General features: G+C 39.9%; 1 protein-coding gene across 5 annotated transcripts in view; it reads right to left on the bottom strand.

Annotated features, from left to right (window-relative positions):
- The window catches only part of LOC135504380 (neural cell adhesion molecule L1-like protein), a 146,663-nt gene that overhangs the window by 34,357 nt on the left and 85,260 nt on the right, over positions 1-27,046 (bottom strand). For all 5 annotated transcript variants that reach the window (XM_064922929.1, XM_064922931.1, XM_064922930.1 and 2 more), the window contains exons 11-22: positions 23,376-23,487; positions 22,370-22,536; positions 21,845-22,007; positions 21,526-21,650; positions 20,983-21,084; positions 18,318-18,515; positions 18,050-18,120; positions 17,687-17,909; positions 14,959-15,074; positions 4,482-4,686; positions 4,114-4,236; positions 2,335-2,514 (exon numbers count right to left, since the gene is read on the bottom strand). In XM_064922929.1, coding sequence (XP_064779001.1) covers positions 2,335-2,514; positions 4,114-4,236; positions 4,482-4,686; positions 14,959-15,074; positions 17,687-17,909; positions 18,050-18,120; positions 18,318-18,515; positions 20,983-21,084; positions 21,526-21,650; positions 21,845-22,007; positions 22,370-22,536; positions 23,376-23,487 — 1,785 coding nt within the window. The remainder of the gene's footprint in view (positions 1-2,334; positions 2,515-4,113; positions 4,237-4,481; positions 4,687-14,958; positions 15,075-17,686; positions 17,910-18,049; positions 18,121-18,317; positions 18,516-20,982; positions 21,085-21,525; positions 21,651-21,844; positions 22,008-22,369; positions 22,537-23,375; positions 23,488-27,046) is intronic.

Here is a 27,046-nt window from a genome sequence, read left to right as displayed (position 1 = left end):
TTCCTTTATTAAATGTATTCACTCCCTGAATTTGCTTCGCGACTCTCAGCTCACTTTGTTACAATTTGAGTCAGGAAAATATCTTCATATGATAGGGAAGATATACAAAACCTTGCAGAGAGCATGTCCAACTGACAATCAGTAAAAAAATATAACTATTGGAACCAAGACTTAAAAAGAAGTGATGAAGAACTGGCACAAGATGGAGGGAAAGTTGGAGCATAACTAAGGAAATTACAGTTAACGATAATTTTAAAGCTTAATCCAGTATAAACTAGTGTATAGAATTTATTATACAAAAGACAAAATTCACAAATTCTACAGCACAAGGCCAGAGTCAGGTCTTAAGTGTAAAACGAATAATGACTCAATAATCCATGCTTTCTGGGAACGATATAAAGTCCAGAAATTGTGGGCGTAGCTAGAAAGTTGGCTGTCAGAAGTATTACAATGCAAACTTGCCTTTAATCCGTCTGTCTTCAAATTTCAAGGCATGGCATGTGGGGGTGTAGTGAGATACCCGATGGGTTGGACAATTTTCTTCATCACTCATCTTGAAACCCGCCATCATTAACACAATGGAAAAATCAAATTATTTAATATTTAAATGCTGAAAGTGTGTGGGCTACGGAAAGAAACAAAATGGTGCAGTTTCAGGCCATGTGGCGGAAAGTGATGCGGCCGCCGGAGATCAGGGTGGGTGTGCAAGTGGGTCTGGTCAGGTGTGATGTAGTTGATGTTTGTACAATGTAGTCGTTTGTACAATAAGTGTATGTTTTGTATTGTTTATAAAATATCAAATGAAATCGTTAAAAAAAGAAAAAGGGACCATAGCTTTAACCTGGATTCACCTAGTCAGTCAATGTTATGGAAAGAGCAGGTGATCCTAATGTTTTGTGCACTCAGTGTAATTGAATCTCTGGTGATACACTGTTTATCTAAGGGATTTTTGGTAGGAGGTTTTGCTATCTGTCTTAAATGCAACATACATTTTTTTCTCACTTTTTTGCTACACCATGAGGAGACAGACATAAATAGATGGTTTTAGACCAGTTGAAGTGTCCCAACACATTGTTCTGATATCACTGCTGTTGTGTCCTTGTATCACAGCTGTTGTTCTTGTTTAGTTTCTCAGTAGTTTCTCTTTTTCTATTTCCTTTGTACTATACACTTATTTCTTTCTCTCACGCATGTCAGTCTCTCTCATCCTCTCTCTCTCGCTCACAGGCACCCACCCACCCACACTCAAATACAAACAGAAACAAAAACACACAACCCACACTTTCCCATATTCCCAGGATGCATCTCACAGTGCCATGAATGTTCCATTGTATGTAGTATCAACTCCATACTCTCTATCACCTCCCATCAATGTCTCCGAACTCATTGCGTTCCAGCTCCCCTATTGCCTATTGTAGATAACAATGACTGACTTGGCCAGAAGGCACACATGCCCAATAGGCCCTTTTATCTCCATTCAGAGCCATATACTCTACCATGTTCAGTAATGACAGACACTATAATGTCCCAATAGGAGCACTGACTCCAAGCACGGACTACAACTCCCTTCGACACTTCAAAAACTGGTTGTCTCAACAATGAGTTCTCATTCAGCTTCATCAACGTGGCTGCCTGATATTTGCTAAAAGTTGTCAGAATATACAGTTTGTCTCATAATCTAGATGTCAACCACAAAACAACAAAAGGGTTTGAAGCTGTTGTTGAATATTTGTTTGCACAGTGTAAACTATACATGTGTAGTAGTATGTGGCTTGACACGAATGGATGCAATTTCAAAACCATGTCTGCAGTTGTAGGAGAAAGTTTAGGGTTATTTACTATTACCTTGTTTTGTCTACTAGTTCGTTGTAAAAAAACAAGCTAGCCTTTTAACTTCCCACATCTCCCCCATATGATATAACAATGTGTAACCTACAACATTATCCCAGTTTGATATGTTGCTTGAATGCGTTCATGCCCATATCAGCAAAAAATAGAACAGAATTCTTCCTCACTGTGAGATAGCAGAAAACGTCTGTAAAAACTTTACCATCGTTTCCATTTTAAAATAGCCTAGAATCACACAGTTATTATTACTTCCAAACAAAAAGCATTTTGTGGACTCTAATAAATCAACAATGTTGTTTGGATTATTGTTTGAAGAGTCGCTGAGATTATATTTGGTTATGAGCTACAAGCGTACCGACACCTACTACAAGCAACCGTAGCTGCGTTGCGTAGTGTTTTGTTCCGTAGCGTAAAGTAATCATTGAGTTTAACACAGCCATCAACTCACTCAACCATGATCCATCCCCCTGTGGATTGGCTACTCACTTGCTTCTGTGACCGTGCTACCCTCCTCCATACGCTGGGGTCCGCAACCCACCCTGGTGCAGGCGCTCAAGTAAAACATGTATTTGCTCATCTCCCCCAGGCCCTGCAGGAGCCACTGGGTGGTGTCGGCACTGCTGACGTTCACCTCCTGCATGTCCCCCATCGCCAACGTCTCATTTACTATAGAAGAAGAAAATAATTGAAGCCATTTAGCAGACGCTTTTATGCAAAGCGACTTACAGTCATGCATGCATAATTGTTTACATTTTTTATTTAACCTTTATTTAACTAGGCAAGTCAGTGACAAACAAATTCTTATTTACAATGACGGTCTACCCCGGCCAAACCATAATGACCCTGGGCCAATTATGTGACCCACTACGAGACTCCCCAATCATGGCCGGTTGCGATACAGCCTGGGTCTGTAGTGACGCCTCCAGCACTGAGATGCAGTGCCTTAGACCGCTGCGCCACTCGGGAGCCCGAGTTTTACGTATGGGTGGTCCCAGGAATCAAACCCACTATACTGGCGTTGCAAGCGACATGTTCTACCAACTGAGGTACAGAGGACCACCCAAGAAGAAGATAAACACACACACATACACAAAAATACAAATTTGTTTGGAGAGGCTGGAGCAGAGCTCATAGTCAAACATTCACATGACACAGGTCATGACTTTTGTGAGCTGACGAGGAAAACAAGACTCTAGTTACAAGACTTGACTAAGAGTCTGGGGCCTACTCATATGCTGTAATTAGGCTCCAGAGGTTTTCATTGTCAGGTCTCGTGGTAAATAAATGGAGATGTTAGTGTTATAGTATTTTACCCATCGATTACAGATTCCAATTACTGCACTTACAATTCACTGCCTCCCTTTTTTCTGTATTAGTGCATTTCCATGTTATTCCTAAAGACGTTGCTCTGAAGCAGCATGTACATAAAGAGATACCTCTATACAATGATAAGGTTTAATAAGATTTCCTTGTTTATTTTTTGTTGTAGTACTGTATATTTGCCAGCCTGTTAGGCTCTCTGAACCAGTTCTATTGTAATGCTTATATTCCCACTGGCTCCTTGTACTTTAATATCAGTGAAATGCTTATATCTGATGACAAGCACCGAAAAGGGCATGCTGGCTGCATTCAGAGGCTTGACTGGCTCAGTGGGTGCTAGAACAACTGCAGAGAAGGGTCTCCCATAACATTTCACACAATGCCTCCAGAAATGTCAGGCAAAAAAAAAATGCAGGTAAAAGGAAAATGTAATGAATGTGATGAAAGCCTCTTACCTCAGTGTTCTCTCCATAAGATAAGTGTTCTCTTCATATAAGATGTGAATGATTTCATTTCAATTCCATGTGATAGAAAGCATATAATGACATATGAACACTAGCCATGTCTTCTTTTGATTTAGTAAATGTTCCCATTCTATTAGGGGAAAAACAGCAACTACATTTGATATGCCTATAGAGGTAACCCTCTGCCAGTGGGCAATACCAATAATTGAGCTTTAGAGAGGACCCAATTGACCATTGAGTATTTAAACAGCACCATCTAGTGCAGGTTTTGATAGTGCAGCTATTGGAACAACAGCAAACTGTACTACAGTAAATGACCAGTCTAAACTGACCGCTAGGTAATAGTAGGTCAAGAGTAATATTCAGCTGGTAAAATTGTGGTGAAGTTGTGTGTACATACTCATCTACTGTAGTAATACTAGAGGGGTCTTATGAGTACATACTCATCAAGTAATACTAGGGTGGTCATGTGTGTACATACTGAGTTGGTACTGCAGGAGATATCCCGTAAGGATGCCGTTGGCCTCAAAGGGGGGTGCCCACACCAGGGTGATAGAGTCTCTCTGGGCGTTTGACACTGTCAGAATGGGCACTTGTTCGGGAACTGTCAAAACATAGAAAAACAAACAAACAAAATACACAGTATAAGACAAACACTCACACTTACAGTAACATGTTGTGTTCTGTGACAACACCACAGTTCTCAGGGCAGGTGATGTCACTGCACAATGGCTATTACTACAGGACACAGCTAACTGTCTCACATCTGCTACACAAAGTTTGCATTGTTGTACTGTTATGCCTTGAAGTAAACCTGTGAGTGCACACATTCCTCTGCCAAATATTTACCTCCTTCTGGAGTCTGGAAGGTGACGGGGTCACTATTGGGGCCGTTGCCCCTTTTGTTAAAGACGTTGACGGTAAGTCTGTACTCCGAGAAGGGTCTGAGGCCAGGTACCATGGCATGGCTCCTGTTCCCTGGGAACGTCAGGACATGTCTCTCTTCAGGAATTCTGTTGGAATGTAGGAGACTCCGTTTCCTCAGCCAGTGCACCTGAGGGAGGGATAGAAAATGAAGAGACTTATATGGCAGCCATTTTGAAGATGATATTCAAATGAGAAAAGTTTTGTTTGTGATGGAGATGGTTTCACAGGACCTGTTTTTATTTATTAATTATATATTTTTATTGGACATATACACTCCCCTCCATATGTATTTGGACAGTGAAGCGAACCATTTTAATTTGGCTCTATACTCCAGCATTTGAGATGGAATGTTTCATATTATGCGACAGTACAGAATGTCAGCATGTCTTGCAAAATTTTGGAGTCACTTTTATTGCAAGTAAGAATAGAAGATATTTCGGAGCACTTTTACATCCATGTGGATGCTTCCATGATTATGAATAATCATGAATTGTGAATAAGGATGAGAGAGAAGCTTACAGAGGCACAAAAATCATAACCCCCATTTTTTGTTGCCGCCTCTGAACGGCATCTCACTCATCATTATTTTTCTTAATCATGGGATCAGAAACATCTCACCTATTCACTTAAAGAAAATAACTCTAGTCATCATTCAGTTACTAATGGACAAAACATAACCCAAAACACAATCAAAACAAACTGCAAATTAGTTTGTAGAGTCGCAAGATTGATGTAGTTGTCACGTGACTAGGGGGCGTTCTAGGTTATATATTTCTATGTTGGTGCTCTTGGTATGCATCCCAATTAGAGGCAGCTGATGTTCATTGTCTCTAATTGGGGATCATACTTAGGGGTTCCCTGTTCCCACCTGCTTTGTGGGATATTGTTTTGTGTTTGTACACCACAAAGTCACGTTTCAATGTCCATTTATTATGTTTTGCTTAAAGTTCCACTTTGACTTCTTTAATACGTTATAAGTGAATATGTTCAAATGAATTATTCAAATGGGAGGAATAGATACATAGTGATTTCATTTCTAAACAGTAAAACATATATTTATGAAAATACCCTCAAATAAAGGTGACATTCTGTAATGTCACCTTATGTGAAACCTTTGATCTCAAATCCCAAAATCTGGAATATAGAGACAAATTCAAAAATGTTGCTTCACTGTCCAAATACAGTGCCTTCGGAAAGTATTCAGACCACTTTACTTTTTTTCCACATTTTGTTACATTAAAGCCTTATTCTAAAATGGATTAAATTAAACAAAAATCCTCAGCGATCTACACACAATACCCCATAATGCTAAAGCAAACAGGCTTTTAGAAATGTTTACAAAAGTATTAAAAATAAAAAAAACTTTAATTACAGAAGTATTTCATACTCTTTCCTATGAGACTTTAAATTGAGCTCAGGTGCATTCTGTTTCCATTGATCATCCTTGAGATGTTTCTACAACTTGATTGGAGTCCACCTGTGGTAAATTCAATTGATTGGATATGATTTGGAAAGGCACACACCTGTCTATATAAGGTCCCACAGTTGACAGTGCATGTCAGAGCAAAAACCAAGCCATGAGGTCGAAGGAATTGTCCTGGGGGCTCAGAGACAGGATTGTGTCAAGGCACAGATCTGGGGAAGGGTACCAAAACATGTCTGCAGCATTGAAGGTCCCCAAGAACACAGTGGCCTCCATCACTCTTATGGAAGAAGTTTAGAACCAAGACTCTTCCTAGAGCTGGCCGGCCAAACAAACTGAGCAAAAAGGCCTTGGTCAGGGAGCTTTGGAGTTCCTCTGTGGAGATGGAAGAACCTTCCAGAAGGACAACCATCTCTACAGCACTCCACTAATCAGGCCTTTATGGTAGAGTGGGCAGACGTAAGCCACTCTTCAGTAAAAGGCACGACAGCCCGCTTGGAGTTTGCCAAAAGGCACCTAAAGACTCTCAGAACATGAGGATCAAGATTCTCTGGTCTGATGAAACCAAGATTGAACTCTTTGTCCGGCCTGAATGCCAAGTGCCAAATCTTTAGGAAACCTGGCACCATCCCTACGGGGAAGTATGGTGGTGGCAGCATCATGCTGTGGGGATGTTTTTCAGTGGCAGGGACTGTGTAACTATTCAGGATCTAGGCAAATATGAACGGAGAAAGGTACAGAGAGATCCTTGATGAAAACCTTTCTCCAAAGCACCCAGAACCTTAGACTGGGGTGAATGTTGTGGTAGCGGAATCAGAATTCATTAGGTAACATTGATAAATAAGATGTTTTATCAATTTTCATAAGTATGCTTATGTGGAAAAAGTTACTTGGGGCCCAGAGAGGGGAGAGGTCAGGCTTGTCTTCATATGTAAACGTATCTTTTAAACCTTGTGAAGGGATTACTGAGGGGGAACCAATTATCTTTTGGCTCCACAATGTCTGTGTGCCAGTCACTCCTCTCCATAAGCTTGTCCAGGGGGGGTTGTATTTTTTATGGGAGTATCTAGGATTGACAATTGATATATGCCATTGGATGAGGTAATGTTTTGGTCCTAAGTGGTACCAAGAACGAGATAAGAACTTTGTTTTAGGAGAGCAAACTAAACGATAATTTATAGCTAATGCTGTCTGGCTATAGGATACTCCTTTTTTTAAGTAAAAGGTTCTTTGTGTAATGTTCCTAAGATCTGTTATTTGTCATGTGAGTTTAGGTGGGTGTCTTTGCTAAATTAATCTGAGAGTCACAGGGATATGGTGAAGCTCATATAATTAAAGATGGACTTTATGATAACTCTGACTTGTGTGTGGTTTGCTCTCTCGTGATTTGGTAATACAGGAAATTTCTACGACATTTGGATAGGATAGGATAGGATAGGATAATGAATCTTCACTCGGTGACCATTCCTGACGATCTATGTAAATAAATCATGCACGAGTGATCCCTCAAACTTGGGATCTTAGGGAAACCACACTTCGGAAACGAAGCAGATGGACCAACCTTTGATCTGAGAGTAAGCGAGCCGAGTGGATACCACATCTCGAACTGAGTTTTTTTTTAAAGAGGTGAGCGAACCACACACTTGAAGTCAAGTTTTTTTTAAATATGCCTCTGTTACGTATATTCTAAGTGTGAATTCCTTTGTAAGGAGCGCATCTCGGAGGTGTAAGCAGGGCCGAGTCAGAGGAGAGTAATCTGAGAGTTTGTGGACTCAAAGATACTCTGCCACTGTCCGGTTGCGAGTGACCAAGAGCTGTCCTGACACTGAATTGATGACAGTGGGGATTGGTGTGGTCTGTGGGGGTGAGGGGCCAGGGTAACTGTCTGTTCTGTGTGAAACATGGTACTTGGTGAACCCCTATTGGAAGAAGGACCTAATTCTGTGTGTCTGTGTTATTGTCTAAGTGACCCTCAGAGGTGGTGAATTCCAATTATTTTAAATGTTCTAGCCAGGTATGCCCTGGGTTACTCTGTGTGAGTATTTTGTTATGGGATCACTAGGTAATATTTGCCGGAGCGTTCTGGGTGAGCGGGGTAGGTTGACTCTGTGTGAGTAACCTTTCAAGTATGTTCTGATGTTCTATGTGAACATCTGACCAATCCTGTGTGGATGATCCTTAAAGTTCTGTGTGAGTACCTAAGATTTCTTATGTTTTATATAGATTCTGTGAATTATTTGAAATGATGATAAATTGTATGTTTGTATAATCAATTACTAGAGATTTGATAAAGTAATGCTGAGAATATAATTAGAAACAATTTAAACCACCCATTCGTAGACGTATGTAGGTTTTGAGTTCGTATCTTCAATGGATAATTTGATTAAGATGTGGGTTTAAGCACTATTAAACTAGTCTACAAAATCTGGGAAATTGAGCTCTAGAAACTGATTAGTGTGTGTCAACTTTTGGTTATCTTACCCTAAAGATGTAACTATAAAACGCATATTGATTATCTCCGTCTGGGTACAACATTTGAAATAAAACTGCCCTTAAGGTCTGATAATGTTATATTTTTCTTCCCAGTATGAGAGAAGTTGCGGGATTTATTGAATAAACTTTTTTCCATAAAGTTAGAGAGAATTCGAGGGAATCTCAAAGTAATTTATAATGTCGTACAAAGCCTAAGGTTTTCCATCAAACTAATTATCATTGCGTGATGTAGTAAAGTAATTGAAATACGTTGCATAAGTAAACATAATCTACTTTTATTAAAAGGCGCAAGATCTGTTTCCTAGTCAATAAATGTTGATTTTATTCTTTGATTGCAAATCTATTCATTTGGCATATGAGAATCATAGCCGGAGTAACGCTTGGACCTTTAAAACTAGGTCTATTTTTCTGGGAATTACCAATTGTGACGTGTCATGATTTTACTTGTAAAGTGGATTAATTTGCAGAGAATCTTAATCATTTACATAGCGTTGGTGGTATAGTATTGAGCATAGCTGCCTTCCAAGCTGGAGTCCCGAGTTTTTGATTGTAATTAAACTATTTGTATGTTTTGCCTGGAAAGTTATGGTCGCTAGTGTTTGTATAAGATATAAACTGAACGTTTTAATAGCTTGTTTGGTTCAAATTGATAGAAGGGATAAATTGAACTTTTTTTGATAGATTGTTCAGGTTAAATTGATAGACGAATTCATTCAACTAAAAATAATAACGAAGCCAATTTTGATGCAGACGATGTCTGTTCACTAAATTATCTGCTGGAATAATGTATTGAGAATTGAGTCGTATTTAAATTACTGTATCAATAGAGGAGACAGTTGCCTAAATTAAAGAAATTCTAAATAATAGCGGAGAGATAATGGAGATAGAGAGGTGCCCACCGAAATGTTTTTCATTCTTATAGATTGACTGACACGTGTTATAATTTTGGAGCTGCGCGTGTTATTGTGTGAAGAGGAAGTTATAAAGTTTGATTTTAAAGCTTAAGATAGAGGCAAGGAAAAATGTTGAAATGAGAGGGGTTATATATTTTTGCCCACTGGGAAAAATAAATAGGATCTGTTGAGCTGAAAGTGATGTAGGTGTGAGTAAGGAAACATTGTGCTAATGTATTCTAATGGTTATTGATTCTTGGTTTGATTGTTTAGGTAACACCAGTGAATTTGAGCAGGAAAGTTCATGTAGACTAACATTAGAATCGGTTTCCATTATGTGGAACAATGTCAGGTCATTAAAGTTGATTGCAGGTTGAATAATTTGAGAGCCTGTTGGCAGAAGACTGAATGGGTATTAATGTTGAAAAGCATGCTTGGGTCAAACTAGTAAGTTAGTATGTTAAGTGGGGAGTATCATAGATTTTAATTCTAGTTTTGTTACCTCTATAGTCAAAAGAATTTCATATGTTTTGGGAAATTAGCTAGGTTAAATGTGTTTATTTGTGCTTTTCCCCTGATACATAGACATCTAACTCAGGGGCATCAGTTGTTGTTTTCTGAGAAACATGCTGATTGTGTTTTATTTTATTGAGATATGTAAACATGAGTCCCTGAGCAAGTTTGTCATCTGAACCATTATAGTAGTGAGTTCTTGTGTAGTTTGTTATTTGCATGAATTTATCACTGTATCATCTGCATACATTGGAACTTCAGACCCTGTACAGACAGAAGGAAGATCATTAAAGTATGTGCTGAACAGTATTGACCTTTGGGGAATGAAAATCTTGTGGATATAAGTGGAAAAAAGTTTGTTTTGATTTTTATGCTGATGAGACATCGCTAACTTTTGAAAGATTTTAGATTTCGTTTTTACTAAATTTATATCAACAGGTTGAAATTATTAGATTGCTGATTAAAGTGGTTTCTTTATTTATTTACTGTTTATTGTTTTTAGGTGTTGATTTTATTTAATTAAACATTGTATTATCTGATGTGTTTGAGTAGGATTCTTTCTTCCGGGACGGATGGAAGTTATCTAAAACATTTGTTATGACTATTTGTTGGTGTTTTTAAAATACTATGTTTGATTTTTTTTACATTTCCTTTGGGTTTGGTGAGTTTTCCATTTGTTTTAGTGCAAAGGTATCTTAAAGGGACATGCACGCACATGGAATTTTAATGAGTTTAATTAAACACGTTAATTCTTTTGATAAAAGAATGTTCTGGGAACCCGGGATACAACATGTAGGAACTATTTGACTATTGTTTGCAATTTGTCTAATATAGTAAAAAACACTTCTTTGAAGGGTTTTGTATGATCTATGACCTCTATAATGACCTTCCGTTGTGGCTTGATCACCTGCATCGTAAGGCCATTTGGATAATGAATTTATGGTAATTTGTAATACTGCTTTCAAGAAAATTCCTGTAATTGATAAATATGTTTGAGTTTATAGTTCTTAGCCATATTTGTAATTTAGACCACTGTGAAGAAGGAGAGGGCATTGCTTTTAACTAAGGATATGCTGCTTTAAGTCTATTTTCCTATGACCATAGTGGTTAAATCATTTTTATTTGTGGGGGATTTTCAGTTTGGTGATTATAATTTGAAAAGGTTATTTGAATTTATTTTAATTTTTTTCCATTAGTAGTTTTGTTTTTTTACATTACTCTCATGGAGAGATATGTGTAAAACATGGGGGAGGATTCAGTTTGAGGTTTTGAATTGAAGTTTATACACCTTGGGTGATATGTGAAGGAGTGTATTGTATTGTTGAGTGTATTGTATTGTTGTGTTTGTTTGGTTCTATTCCGGAGGGGTATTGTCTAACTTCTTGATCCTTGGCTCTACGGTGGAGTTGACAGTGAGATGGGGAGTATAAGCTTTGAAATATGTTTAGATATATGTATTAATAATTGGTCAAATTAATGTTTTATCATGTAGTTAATGAACTGAACTAAACTGTTGTTCTGATCTGTTCTTTCGAGGTGATCTTGAAAAGTGACATCAGACGGTATCTTAATGCATGGAAGAGATAATTGGACCGAATAGTGTGTGTATCTCAAAACCCTCTCTAACTGACTGAAGAAGAGTGACAAAGGCATTCAAGAAGGCCTTCTGAACCACTTCTACCGAGAGAAAGGAACCAAGCCAGAAATCGATGTACAGTATGAGATCTAAGCTATCAACTGCTTTTCTTTCATGCTTCTCTCAGGAGTGTGAGAGAAGAGTCCACATGGAGTAAGCATAGAGGGAGATCTGTTCTAACCTTTTCTTATGATTCTGGTATATTGGTTGACGAATGGACAAGACATAATGAGTGGTAAAGATGAGACATTGAAATTGGACATTATCATGGGCCATCCACTTTGAACTGTAAAGCTATCTGAAGAAGAACGAAAAGGACGCCAGAAGAATCAGTGCCTGAGAAGGGGGGTTGGTCAACTGTGCAACCATGAAAAAATCTTTAAAATGGCAAAGAGTTAAACGCATCATTCATGTTTTTGTTTAATTTGAACTGTTTATCAATGATCAAACATCATGCAAGTCCTTGAAACTGAAACACGTTCTGTTTATCTATTGTTTAATGTATTTAGTGCAAGCAAATTTGTTTTTCCTAGTAGAGTTGTAGTGACATGTTTTGGGGACTTATTATTTTGAATGCTAGAAAATGAAAAAAGTATTTAATATATTGTATTAAAACAAAGAATACTTAAAATTCCTTTTTTATTTTTTACAAATATGTGTCTAAGTTTTATGCCATTGGTGTTACTGACATACAAACCACTTCTTACAAAGACATACAATTATTTGTTAATCACACCCTTATAGTTTGTCATACATTTGAGGATTTCAATTATGATTTGGTAACCTGGGTACCAGTCTTTGAGTTCTCATTCCACTCCTTGCCACACATTGTCATGCTACCCATAGCATGTTTAGCATGACATGGAGTACAATGAGTGGAATGTTAGCAAAACAGGTTCTAGATTTCAGGCTAATGATTTGGTGTTACTAAATATAAAGTGTAATTGGTGTTACTCTATTTTGATGAAAGGAAAGGACTGGTTATCACAATAAAATAGAGCATTTGAAGTCATTAAGTTGCCATATAAATAGATTTAAAAATGGGAAGACCCACCCAAATACATTTAAATAAATAAAATCTATGAATGAGATATTTTTTCTAAATTCCATGCCAAAATCCATTGCAACTCAATAATGACTCAAGTGCCATTGAGAATGAACTGACTAATGATAACTAGGGCTGGGTGATATGGCCAAAATATCATATCACATTTAAAAAAATGTATGGTATGGGTATTTGACAATATTTTGTTTTTTAATAATACAAGTTCTAAATATGCTTCATGAGTAGTGCATATCCCCAGGGAGGCAACAAATACATTCTAAGTGGTTTTAAATGGGGCTTTCTCTCTTCTGATTGTTTTATACTGTTCAATTAAACTTCACCCAAAAATAAATGTTTCGCATTTTCATACATTTACTTCACTCATTTATTATTTCCACGCTGTAAAACATTTATTTGTCTTTGTATGCCTCTGTTTTGTGAAAAAGTCCATTTTCCTTTATCATAATAATGATTGTCCTCTATGACCATGTATGGATTCAACGACAGTTCATACTTTCGCCACAAGGTAAATTGTGCAATTTTCTAAGATGCTTTCGGCACCCGCACTAACTCATTGGTGCCCGCGCTCTCACAGGCACTATTCATGGCATACAGTGCCTTCAGAAAGAATTCATACCCCTTGACTTATTCAACATGTTGTTGTGTTACAGCCTGAATTAAACATGTATTAAATTGATTGTTTGTCACCCATCTACACACAATACAAAGTGAAAACATGTTTTTAGAAATTAGCTTTGCACACCTGAATTGTACAATATTTGCACATTATTCTTCTTAAAATTCTTCAAGCTCTGTCAAGTTGGTTGTTCATCATTGCTAGATAGACAGCCATTTTCATGTATAGCCAGAGATTTTCAAGCTTTTTTAAGTCAAAACTGTAACTCGGCCACTCAGGAACATTCAATGTCATCTTGGTAAGCAACTCCAGTGTATATTTGGCCTTGTGTTTTTAGGTTATTGTCCTGCTGAAAGGTGAATTTGTCTCCCCGTGTCTATTGGAAAGCAGACTGAACAAGGTTTTTCTTTAGGATTTTGCATGTGCTTAGCTCTAATCCATTTATTTGTATCATAAAAAACTCCCTAGTCCTTGTCGATGAAAAGCGAACCCATACAATTATGCAACCACAACCATACTTGTTGCCCCAAACATAATGCTTTGTATTCAGGACAAAGTACATTTCTTTGCCACATTTTTCACAGTTTTACTTTTGTGCCTTACTGCAAACATGATGCAAGTTTTAGAATATTTGTATTCTGGAAGGTTTTCCTTGTTTTTCACTCTGTCTTTTAGGTTAGTATTGTGGAGTAACTACAATGTTGTTGATCCATCCATATGTTTCTCCTGTAACTGTTTTAAAGTCATCATTGGCTTCATGGTGAAATCCCTGAGCGGTTTCCTTCCTCTCCGGCAGCTGAGTTAGGAATGACGCCTGTATCTTTGTAGTGACTGGGTGTATTGATACACTAAAGTGTAATTAATAACTTCACCATGCTCAAAGGGAAATTCAATGTCTGCTTTTTTATTTTTACCCATCTTCCAATAGGTGTCCTTCTTTGCGAGGCATTGGAAAACCTCCCTGATCTTGGTAGTTGAATCTGTGTTTGAAATTCACTGTTCGACAGAGGGACCTTGCAGATACTTGTATGTGTAGAGTACACTTATTGTGTGACTTGTTAAGCAAAGTTTTTCAAAATGTGGAAAAAGTCAAGGGGTGTGAATACTTTCTGAAGGCAGTGTAAAGTACATGTGCACACCCAAAGCTCTGCTAGCAAATTAGCCGCTCGCAACTGTTAGCAGTCTTTTACTGGTGATAAGAACGGACGATTGCCATACTTTTTAGAGTTTCATTACTCAGTTATTACATTTATATAACATTTACCAAACGTAAAGTAAAAATCCAAACCGGTTCGTGCATTAACTGTATAATGTAAAATGCGGTTTGTCGACCAATAATTAATGCTAACTGCTAACTAACTTCAATGTAAAACATGCTATGCTCAATGGGCACATAATGTACACAAAATGGTAGATTACACAGAGTACCCTGACTTGAAAAACACACAGGCAACCTTAAAATCAGCCTTAATATTCCACATTTTTGTTTCTCAAATAGGAATACAGCCTGTGGAGTAGGCTACCCAGGGATATGTACAGGTGACCCAGTATTTATATTAAGTGAGATGTAATGGCCTTCCTTTGGGTGAAGAAGAGCAACAGAGCTAGGCAGATGGGCCCACCTCAAGTAAAATCCTGATAGAGAAACTTGGATAATGCTCATTAGGCCATACAATGGAAAGCGGACAAGCTAGTTCCTCCCTATTTCATTCCATTTTCTTCCATTTGGTACCTGATGAACACAACCCTGAACACTCACATTGTAGCCTCCCAGATGACCTCGCAATGTTGCCTGGGCAACCCTCGTCCAACTGACTCTGAGAAGGGTGGTGTTCAACACCTCCACTGCCACGTCCTGTGGGTAAGCTGTAGGCACTGGAGAGGACAGGCACCAATCAGTAGCAATAGTACAAGCACACAAGCGCACGCACACGCACACACACTAGACAAAGGGTAGGTAGCACATATTTACAAAGAAATACAACACCAAGAAGGAACAAACACACTATATAAAACAAAAGCATTTCCACTTCTGTCTGAAACTATGGAGGGTACGTATTAGTACAGTCTATGTAGAGGGCGGGGAGGGGGGTTATAGTATGGAGGGTGTGAAAAACAAAACTAAAATCCATTATCCTTTGTGTCATTATGTGTCAAATCTCACATTTTGCTCAGACAAAGGTGAGAATTTGACTTGCAAACTCTCTGCAACGGTTCCAATTTCTTATGTGAGGGGACTACTTGAACTACACCTACATAGGACTGAGGTGATATCCAGAAAAAAAATGACAGAAACTTAACCTGATACATTATCCCGAAAACAATGCCAAAAGACAACTGAAGAAAGAAAATGGGGGAGATGCAATGTTCACATAAATTAATAATATTGGTCTCTTTGTCAAAAATGGCAGTTGGGTCACTTAACAGAGTAGTACTAGGATACACTACAACACCATCTGCACATCAGAACAGTAGATAAACAATGGAAATGGAAAATGTATGATACAACCAATGATGATTATTTGCTTTATATACTGTATATAACTAAGAGTAGAAAAATTGTTTTCATTCACATAGAGGAGAAACATGCCTCCCCTGGGTGGGCTTGGTAAAACGCACATTATTATACACCTATCCAGCCTTAAAAGTGTACATGCAATAATATCTCCTTTCTCCTGAAGTGCGTACTCATTCACTAGTTCCTTTCAAATCAGTGAAGAAACTTTGAATTAATACTGTATTCAGTTGAAGTCGGAAGTTTACATACACCTTAGCCAAATACATTTCAACTCAGTTTTTCACAATTCCTGACATTTAATCCTTGTAAAAATTCCCTGTTTTAGGTCAGTTAGGATCACCACTTTATTTTAAGAATGTGGAATGTCAGAATAATAGTAGAGAGAATGATTTATTTCAGCTTTCGTTTCTATCATCACATTCCCAGTGGAATTTTGGTAGCATTGCCTTGAAATTGTTTAACTTGGGTCAAACATTTTGGGTTGCCTTCCACAAGCTTCCCACAATAAGTTGGGTGAATTTTGGCCCATTCCTCCTGACAGAGCTGGTGTAACTGAGTCAGGTTTGTTGGCCTCCTTGCTCACACACGCTTTTTCAGTTCTACCCAGAAATGTTCTATAGGATTGAGGCCAGGGCTTTGTGATGGCTACTCCAATACCTTGACGTTGTTGTCCTTAAGCCATTTTGCCACAACTTTTGCCACAACTTTGGAAGCATGCTTGGGGTCATTGTCCATTTGGAAGACCCATTTGCGACCAAGCTTGAACTTCCTTCCTAACTGATGTCTTGAGATGTTGCTTTAATATATCCACATAATTTTCCTTCCTCATGACTCATGATGCAATCTATTTTGTGAAGTGCACCAGTCCCTGCTGCAGCAAAGCGCCCCCACAACATGATGCTGCCACCCCCGTGCTTCACAGTTGGGATGGTGTTCTTCGGCTTGCAAGCCTCCCCCTTTTTCCTCCAAGCATAACGATGGTCATTATGGCCAAACAGTTCTATTTTTGTTTCATCAGACCAGGGGACATTTCTCCGAAAAGTACGATCTTTGTCCCCATGTGCAGTTGCAAACCGTAGTCTGGCTTTTTTATGGCAGTTTTGGAGCAGTGTCATTTTCCTTGCTGAGCGGCCTTTCAGGTTATGTCGATATTGGACTTGTTTTACTTAGGATATAGATACTTTTCTACCTGTTTCCTCCAGCATCTTCACAAGGTCCTTTGCTGCTGTTCTGGGATTGATCTGCACTTTTCATACCAAAGTATGTTCATCTCTAGGAGACAGAACGAGTCTCCTTCCTAAGCGGTATGACAGCTGCATGGTCCCATGTGTTTATTCTTGCGTACTATTGTTTGTACAGATGAACGTGGTACCTTCAGGCATTTGGAAATTGCTCCCAAGGATGACCCAGACTTGTGGAGGTCTACAATTGTTTTTCTGAGATCTTGGCTGATTTCTTTTGAATTCCCATGATGTCAAGCAAAGAGGCACTGAGTTTGAAGGTAAGCCTTGAAATACATCCACAGGTACACCTCCAATTGACTCAAATTATGTCAATTAGCCTATCAGAAGCTTCTCAAGCCATGCCATCATTTAATGGAATTTTCCAAGTTGTTTAAAAGGCAAAGTCAATTTAGTGTATGTAAACTTCTTACCCACTGGAATTGTGATACAGTAAGTTGTAAGTGAAACAATTGTTGGAAAAATTACTTTAGTCATGCACAAAGTAGATGTCCTAACTGACTTGCCAAAACTATAATTTGTTAACAAGAAATTTGTGGAGTGGTTGAAAAACTTGTTTTAATGACTCCAACCTAAGTGTATGTAAATTTCTGACTTCAACTGCATATAAGGGAAGTGAACGTACACACTTTGGGACGAGGGACTGATAATTGGGACATTGCCAAAAAGAGGCCATATGTATGAAGTTCACGGGATTAAAGGAAAAACTCTGGTGGTCTGTTACTCACAGTCTTCCCCGGAGTACCCTGTCACTACTTTGGGTTCTGGGCCCCAGCCGTGACTGTTGCGACTCTGGATCTTGATCTCGTAGGGGATGAATGTGGGGGTGTTCTTGATGACAAAGGTGTGTCTCTTGACAAAATGCTCTTTCCAGATATCTTCTACTCCCAGTTTCCTGTAGCTCAACTTGTACTCCAGGCCTGGACCATTGTGCTCCACAGGCAATAGTGGCTGTGACAGAGGACAACACAACAGAAAGTACATCATTAAACACATAAAGGTATCTACAACATACTCTACCTGTATCTAAGACATACAGCATATTGCTGCCTTTAAGGGTAGCTATAGATGCAGTTATGAGTCTCTCTCACCTCCCAACTGATATCCATTTGATGGGGCAGATGACCCTGAATTTTGATGTTTTCTGGGTTTTTATCAGGAGCTGTGAGGACATATGCATTATTATATAGTTTGCTTTGTGTTGAGACAATTCCTTAAGGGCGCATATGACCAAAATAACTCTTCACATGACAATGGCCAGTTCATTGAAAACTTTGAAATCTTCTTAACCTATAAATAAAGTACACAGTTATAAACGTATAATAAGATGATTATAACAGGTTACAGAGAAAGTCAAACCTGCAGGAGGGGTTTTATATCGGTCTGTGGGGTTGCTTGGTGGCCCTTTCCCAATGCCATTAACTGCATACACTCTAAACTGGTAGTTCAGGTGGCCGTGTAATGTCAACAAAGCTGTGACCTGGTTGCCAGGGACTCGCTGGAGTTCTCGCCAAGTCCCAGGATCCCACTGACTCTCCTCGTACTCCACTATGAACTCTGTGCTCGTACAGTATACAAAATCATAAATTAGCCATTCAGAAATAAATATACTGTTTACTGAAAAAGTACTACATTGTATGTCTACATTAGGAAATATCGAAATACACTATGTGTATATAAGTATGCTCGTCGAACATATCATTCCAAAATCATGGGTATTAATATGGAGTTGGTTCCCCTTTTGCTGCTATAACAGCCTCGACTCTTCTGGGAAGGCTGTCCACCACAGTAGATGTTGGAACATTGCTGCGGGGACTTGCTTCCATTCAGCCACAAAAGCATTATTGAGGTCGGGCACTGGTGTTGGGCGATTAGGCCTGGCTCGCAGTCGGCATTCCAATTCATCCCAAAGGTGTTCGATGGGGTTGAGATCAGGGCTCTGTGCAGGCCAGTCAAGTTCTTCCACACAGATCTCGACAAACCATTTCTGTATGGACCTCACTTTGTGCACGGGGGCATTGTCATGCTGAAACTTCCCCAAACTGTTGCCACAAATCTGGAAGCACAGAATCGTCTAGAATGTCATTGTATGCTTTAGCGTTAAGATTTCCCTTCACTGGAAAAAGGAAGACTAAACAATGAAAAACAGCCACAGACCATTATTCATCCAACACCAAACTTTACAGGTGGCACTATGGATTCGGGCAGGTAGGGTTCTCATGGCAACCAGATTTGTCCGTCAAACTGCCAGATGGTGAACGCGTGATTCATCACTCTAGAGAACGCATTTCCACTGTTGCAGAGTAAAATGGCGGCTTTACACCACTCCAGCTGACGCTTGGTATTGCACATGTTGATCTTACACTTGTGTGCGGCTGCTCGGCCATGGAAACCCATTTCATGAAGCTCTCAGCGAAAAGTTATTGTACTGATGTTGCTTCCAGAGGCAATCTGGAACTTGGTAGTGAGCGTTGCAACTGAGGACAGGCGAATTTTACATGCTACACGCTTCAGCAATCGGCGGTCCCGTTCTGTGAGCTTGTGTGGCCTACCACTTCACGGCTGAGCCGTTGTTGCTCCTAGACATTTCAACTTCACAATAGTGTACCTTGTCTGTGCATATATTTCACATTATAGAAATCTCTTTTTACAGTTTCAGGAAAGGGGTTATAATACTGTATATTGAGGAAGAACACCCCCAAGTGTTACATGACAATCAATGTTTTTAGTACATTAAAAACACAAAACATATAAAGTGCTGGTCCCATGTTTCATTAACTGACATAAAAGATCCCAGACATTTTACATACGCACAAAAGGTGAATTACTCTCAAATGTTTTGCACAAAATTTGTTTACATCCCTGTTAGTGAGCATTTCTCGTTTGCCAATATAATTCATCCACCTGACCGGTATGGTATATCAAGAAGCTGATTAAACAGCATAATTATTAGACAGGTGCACCTTGTGCTGGGGACAATAAAAGGCCACTCGAAAATGTGCAGTTTTGTCACACAACACAATGCCACAGATGTTAAACGTGAGGGAGCCTGCAATTGGCATGCTGACTGCAGGAATATCCAACAGAGCTGTTGCCAGAGAATTGAATGCTAATTTCTCTACCATAGCCGCCTCCAATGTCGTTTTAGAGAATTTGGCAGTACATCCAACCGGCCTCACAACCGCCGATCACATGTATGGTGTCGTGTTGGCAATCGATTTGCTGATATCAACGCTGTGAAGAGACTACCCCATGGTTACGGTGGGGTTATGGTATGGGCAGGCACAAGCTACGGACAACGAACACAACTGCATTTTATCGATGGTAATTTGAATGCACAGAAATACCGTGATGAGATCCTGAGGCCCATTGTTGTGCCATTCATCCATTGCCGTTGCCATCATCTCATGTTCCTGCATGATAATGCACAGACCCATGTGTTGCAAGAATCTGTACACAATTCCTGGAAGCGGAACATTTCCATGGCCTGCATACCCAGATATGTCACCCACTGAGCACGTTTGGGATGCTCTGGATCGATGTGTACAACAGCGTGTTCCAGTTCCCGCCAATATCCAGCAACTTCGCACAGCCATTGAAGAGGAGTGGGACAAAATTCCCTAGGTCACAATCAACAGCCTGATCAACTCTATGTGAAAGAGATGTGCCGCGCTGCATGAGGCAAATGGTGGTCACACCAGATACTGACTGGTGTCGACCAAACTTTTTTATTTTATTTATCCGTGACCAACAGATGCATATCTGTATGTGAAATCCATAGATTAGGACCTAATTTATTTATTTAAATTGACTGATTTCCTTATATGAACTGTAACTCAGTAAAATCTTTGAAATTGTTGCATGTTGCATTTATATTTTTGTTCAGTATATGTTTGTAGTATGCTGAAACTGGGACCACATTTGATATTCTCTTTCTAGTCCCACAGGTACATTTGAGGACATCCCTCCTTCCTATAGCAAAAGATTGAGGGTGATGACAGCTGACTGTGGTAGCCAGGCCTACCAGTGGCAGAGCTGTTGTGGTCGTCACCGGGTACCCAGGCCAACCGGACACTCCAGCTCTTTTGTTCAGACAGCTTCACATCCTCTGGCGCATCAGGGACATCTGAAACAACATAACAGCAACATTGTAATGACATTATGATGGTGGGGTGCACAGTTTCAGTCATTTGAGGACCGCATTCCTGCTACATTTCGTCTTTGACCGCCTTATATAGTAACTAGGGAATGACTACCTGTGACACCTGGGACATGTTCATTGGGGCATGCAATGGAAAAAAAATAACAAATGTTTTGTTTTGCAAAAGAAAACTAAAATTATACATTTTTGTCCAGGTAGTCCTTCCCTCTTTCAGTCTATATTCTTCCGTTTGGTGAACTCTTGGTGCACTCTTCAGCCAATCAGTAAGATCCCTATTAAGCACCGTAGGTTCCAAAGATAAATCAAAACCGTCTGGACTGCGGACCTCCAGGGCCTGAATTGTGCACTTCAGCACTACGGACGTAGTACAATGGCATTACTGAAACTGGCGGTGATGCTTCTTACCCAGTACAGTAACAAGTGCAGAGGCGGTGTCCTGGTCTAGATTGGTTCTGGCGGTACATGTGTATGTTCCCTTGTCGCTTTGGTTTACATTGATAATTTGAAGCATTCCATCATCCAGAAAATATCTAATAATAAAATCACATTTATAAAGAGAGACTCATAATACATTCACTTGTATCATTGGTAAAGCTGTCAATCTTAATAGGTGGTTTCTATGAATATTTCCGTAATCTTTGTGAGGTGATCCAACTTCCTACACTCTTGTAATAGTATAGTGATGAATACAAAATGGGGTAACAATCCCATTAGGGTATCTTACCTGGACTGTTCTGTGAATGGGGGTATCTCTTCCCCATCCTTGCTCCAGACTATTTGAAACTCGTTCCTAAGAGATATATCATACTCTGCTTGGCATGTAAGCTGGGCTGTGGTTCCACTTAATATGTGCAGGTCCTGCGGCGGCTCCACGATTTGGGTGGGATCTGAAACATACAAATACATTTACCGGGTGAATAAAACAAGATCTTAAACTCTTCTGATGTTCAGTTACATTTGAAGGTCTTGCGGGCCATATTTGAAGTCTCATGCTAGCTATGTAAGTCCGGTGAGAGAGAGTTACAGACATTTTACACAGGCTGAACTGAACTATGTCTGGAGGATAATGAATGCCATATTTTCCCTGCTACCTTTCCTGTCACCACTTATCTGAAAGGACTAGATGAATAAAAGGAATATGGCTGAAAGCCAACATCCTTATTATTTGTCCTAAACCCAGTTTCCTTCAAAGTGCAAATGAAAAAAGCTAATGATAAGCCATTCAATGCTGTCTAAGGTGCTGAAATACCTTTGACGTCCAACAAGGCTGTGATGGCTGATTTTCCCTCCGAATTGGTTGCGAAACATACATATTCCCCACTGTCTTCTTTCCCTGCCTGGTTGATCTGCAGCGATCCATTCTTAAAAACTGAGAATCGTTCCCCCTCAACAGATTCCGTAGTGGCATCCTTGTTCCTAGAAGACAATCATTTCAGAGTTGCCATTTGTTGTTTTCCTCCTGGACATGTACATTTTAAAACTGCGTTTGGATATACAATAATTACACAAAAACATTTCATTGCAACACAAATTCAATTCTAATACGTTGTAAATGCATTCCACCCGTCTTTGCTTTCAAAGACACCTGAAAAGCCTGTTTGAAGTGAAATTTTAGTTCCTAAATTCATTACACTTTTGGAAAACAGTTTATCTAGTCATTTAACATGTCATGTTAAAATTGCAAATGGAATTGTGTGTGGAACTTCCAGTAGGGTTGGTTTGCACTCTTCCTCATTTTGTTAGTGGAACTCATGAGTCCTATATGAAATTTGAATGGGTCAATGTCAATGGGTCTAAGAGAGTGTTCCCTATCTAAACACACCAAAAGAGAAGGATTAGGGGTGATGTTAGTGAAAGAGATAATCAGAATATAAGGAGATGAACGGAGGAAAAGTGTCACAGAACTGCCCAGATGGAGGACAAATGAAGAATAGGGTGATGTATGATATATAAATAGCAGGAGAGAAAGAATTAAGGATGATTTGGGCATTGTTCACCACCCAAATAATAAACAATAAAAAACAATAATAAAAAACAAATCACTCACTCACAAATTTGACTTCAAAACTGGATGCGTGCTGAATCCTTGTTCATAGTAAATTAAATGAACAGCACACCAAAAAGTGATTGTCAAAATGTAATGGCAAATACATTCATTATTGAAGATAACCTTTTGCAGTGCTTTCCATACCAGTCACTACAGGTGTTCACCAACAACAGCAGTGGAGGAGAAATAGGCTGGTGGCTCAACTCACCAGGAAACAGTGGATGGAGGGGAGCTGAATACTTTGCAGTCCATGATGATGTTCCTCCCTTGCACTACTGAATATTGCTGGTAATCCTTAGTCAGCATCTGAGGTGGGAGATCTGTGGGGGAAGCAAAAACATAAAGCTATCAACCATGGTATAGGTTAATGATTGGTTTATTGGTGATACTATCATGAGGAAGAATTTGGGTGGTTTTAGGTAAGCTGTTCTAGTTTGAGAAAGTAATTGTTAGCTTGGAATGTCCAAGCATAGCCTCGTCCAGGATCTGTTTGTGCTATGCTGCTCTGCTTCTCGGATAGGACTGGTTGTGTGTGTGTTCTGTGGCCAGCAGAGGTTGCAACAGTACAATAAACACACTTGCATGCATTCCCACATGCCAGCACACTCACTATTATACTGTACATCTTACGGAGAAATCACTGTCAGATTCATCAAACATTAGTCAAATTAAGCAATAATACATGAGGCCATGTGTTATAACATTTTTATCATGGCTGTGATGTGGTCATAGCCATGAGGCGAAGCCACGAGTTCTCTCTTAAGATTAGCCCCTTTTTTTACATTTTCGCCTAAAAGGTTTTGCAAATGGAATAGACAACAGGTGGAAATTATAGGCAATTAGCAAGACACCCCCAATAAAGGAGTGGTTCTGCAGGTGGGGACCACAGACCACTTCTCAGGTCCTATGCTTCCTGGCTGATGTTTTGGTCACTTTTGAATGTTGTTGGTGCTTTCACTCCAGTGGTAGCATAAGACGTAGTCTACAACCCACACAAGTGGCTCAGGTAGTGCAGCTCATCCAGGACGGCACATCAATGCGAGCTGTGGCAAGAAGGTTTGCTGTGTCTGTCAGCGTAGTGTCCAGAGCATGGAGGCGCTACCAGGAGACAGACCAGTACATCAGGAGACGTGGAGGAGGCCGTAGGAGGGCAACAACCCAGCAGCAGGACCGCTACCTCCGCCTTTGTACAAGGAGGAGCACTGCCAGAGCCCTGCAAAATGACCTCCAACAGGCCACAAATGTGCATGTGTCTGCTCAAACGGTCAGAAACAGACTCCATGAGGGTGGTATGAGGGCCCGATGTCCACAGTTGGGGGTTGTGCTTACAGCTCAACACCGTGCAGGACGTTTGGCATTTGCCAGAGAACACCAAGATTGGCAAATTCGTCACTGGCGCCCTGTGCTCTTCACAGATGAAAGCAGGTTCACACTGAGCACGTGACAGACGTGACAGTCTGGAGATGCCGTGGAGAACATTCTACCGGTTTGGCGGTGGGTCAGTCATGGTGTTGGGGTGGCATTTCTTTGGGGGGCCGCACAGCCCTCCATGTGCTCGCCAGAGGTAGCCTGACTGCCATTAGGTAACAAGATGAGATCCTCAGACCCCTTGTGAGACCATATGCTGGTGCGGTTGGTATTTGGTAGCATTGCCTTTATATTGTTTAACTTGGGTCAAACGTTTCAGGTAGCCCTCCACAAGCTTCCCACAATAAGTTGGGTGAATGTTGGCCAATTCCTCCTGACAGAGCTGGTGTAACTGAGTCAGGTTTGTAGGCCTCCTTGCTCGTTCTGCCCACAAATGTTCTATAGGATTGAGGTCAGGGCTTGTGATGGCCACACCAATAGCTTGACCTTGTTCCCCTTAAGCCATTTTGTCACAACTTTGGAAATATCCTTGGGGTCATTGTCAATATGGAAGACCCATTTGCGACCAAGCTTTAACTTCCTGACTGATGTCTTGAGATGTTGCTTCAATATATGCACATAGTTTTCCTCCTCCTGTTGCCATCTATTTTGTGAAGTTCACCAGTCCCTCCTGCAGCAAAGCACCCCCACAACATGATGCTGCCACCCCCGTGCTTCTCGGTTGGGATGGTGTTCTTCGGCTTGCAAGCCTCCCCCTTTTTCCTCCAAACATAAAGATGGTCATTATGGCCAAACAGTTCTATTTTTGTTTCATCAGACCAGAGGACATTTCTCCAAAAAGTGCGATCTTTGTCCCCATGTGCAGTTGCAAACCGTAGTCTGGCTTTGTTATTGCGGTTTTGGAGCAGTGGCATCTTCCTTGCTGAGCGGCCTTTCACGCTATGTCGATATAGGACTCGTTTTACTGTGGATATAGATACTTTTGTACCGGTTTCCTCCAGCACCTTCACAAGGTCCTTTGCTGATTTTCTGGGATTGATTTGCACCTTTCGCACCAATGTACGTTCATCTCTAGGAGACCGATCGAGCCGCCTTCCTGAGCGGTATGACGGCTGCGTAGTCCCATGGCGTTTATAAGTGAGCACTATTGTTTGTAAAGATGAACATGGTACCTTCAGGGGTATGGAAATTGCTCCCAAGGATGAACCAGACTTGTGAAGGTCTACAACATTTTTTATGAGGTCTTGGTTGATTTCTTTTGATTTTCCCATGATGTCAAGCAAAGAGGCACTGAGTTTGAAGGTAGTCCTTGAAATACATCCACAGGTACATATCTAATTGACTCAAATTATGTCAATTAGCCTATCAGAAGCTTCTAAAGCCATAACATCGTTTTATGGAATTTTCCAAGCTGTTTAAAGGCACAGTCAACTTAGTGTATGTAAATTTCTGACCCACTGGAATTGTGATACGTATGTGTATCTGACCAATAAGCTTTGATCGTGAATTATAAGTGAAAGTCTGGAAACAATTTTTTGAAAAATTACTTGTGTCATGCACAAAGTAGATGTCCTAACCAACTTCCCAAAACTATAGTTTGTAAACAAGAAATTTGTAGAGTGGTTGAAAAACAAGTTTAATTGACTCCAACATAAGTGTATGTAAACTTCTGACTTCAACTGTGTATATGTGTGTATGTATGTATGTGTGTATGTATGTGTGTATGTATGTATGTATGTATGTATGTATGTATGTATGTATGTATGTACGTACACACACACACGTGTATATATAGACACATATACATATACACGTGTTTGTTTTGGACTTGTTCATGACGTACGCTTTTGGGTAGTGAAATTGAAAGACCCTATGTCGTATTCGTGCGCCTGTCTCCAATCACTATACAACGTGACAGACAGCTAGTGAAAAATGTACGCTTGCAACATCTGCATAGTGCGGATCCCGGCCTATGGAATAAAAGTGGGGCTTTTAATGCTCAAATTAAATTCATGCTGATAAAAAAAATTACATCCATAGGCCTAGTGGACACATGCTCAAACTCACACACTTTGGATAGACTTAAAGGGGCAATCTGTAGTTGTTAGATCCATTTTTGGACTTATAAAGGAAATATATTAATGTAAAGACATAATTTAATCATATTATTATATGTAGTAGAAATGAATGACTTATTTTCAATGATGGCCTAGGAACAGTGGGTTAAATGCCTGTTCAGGGGCAGAACGACAGATTTGTACCTTGTCAGCTCAAGGGTTTGAACTTACAACCTTCTGGTTACTTGTCCAATGCTCTAACCACTACGCCACCCTGACGCCCCATATGATAACTGAATAAGGTGTGGTTTGTTTTCCAGTTGCACTCTGGCCGAAGAGGCAACGAAGGAAATTCACCCCCTTTGCTATGAAGCCCCTTAAGAGAGGTAACAAAGAGACTAAAGATAACCCTGAAGGAGCTGCAAAGCTCCACAGCGGAGATTGGAGTATCTGT

This window comes from Oncorhynchus masou, chromosome 18 (assembly GCF_036934945.1).
Source record: "Oncorhynchus masou masou isolate Uvic2021 chromosome 18, UVic_Omas_1.1, whole genome shotgun sequence".
Lineage (NCBI taxonomy): Eukaryota > Metazoa > Chordata > Actinopteri > Salmoniformes > Salmonidae > Oncorhynchus > Oncorhynchus masou.
The sequence above is the reverse complement of the archived record's forward strand: the minus strand, read 5'-3'. Positions and strand labels throughout refer to the sequence as shown.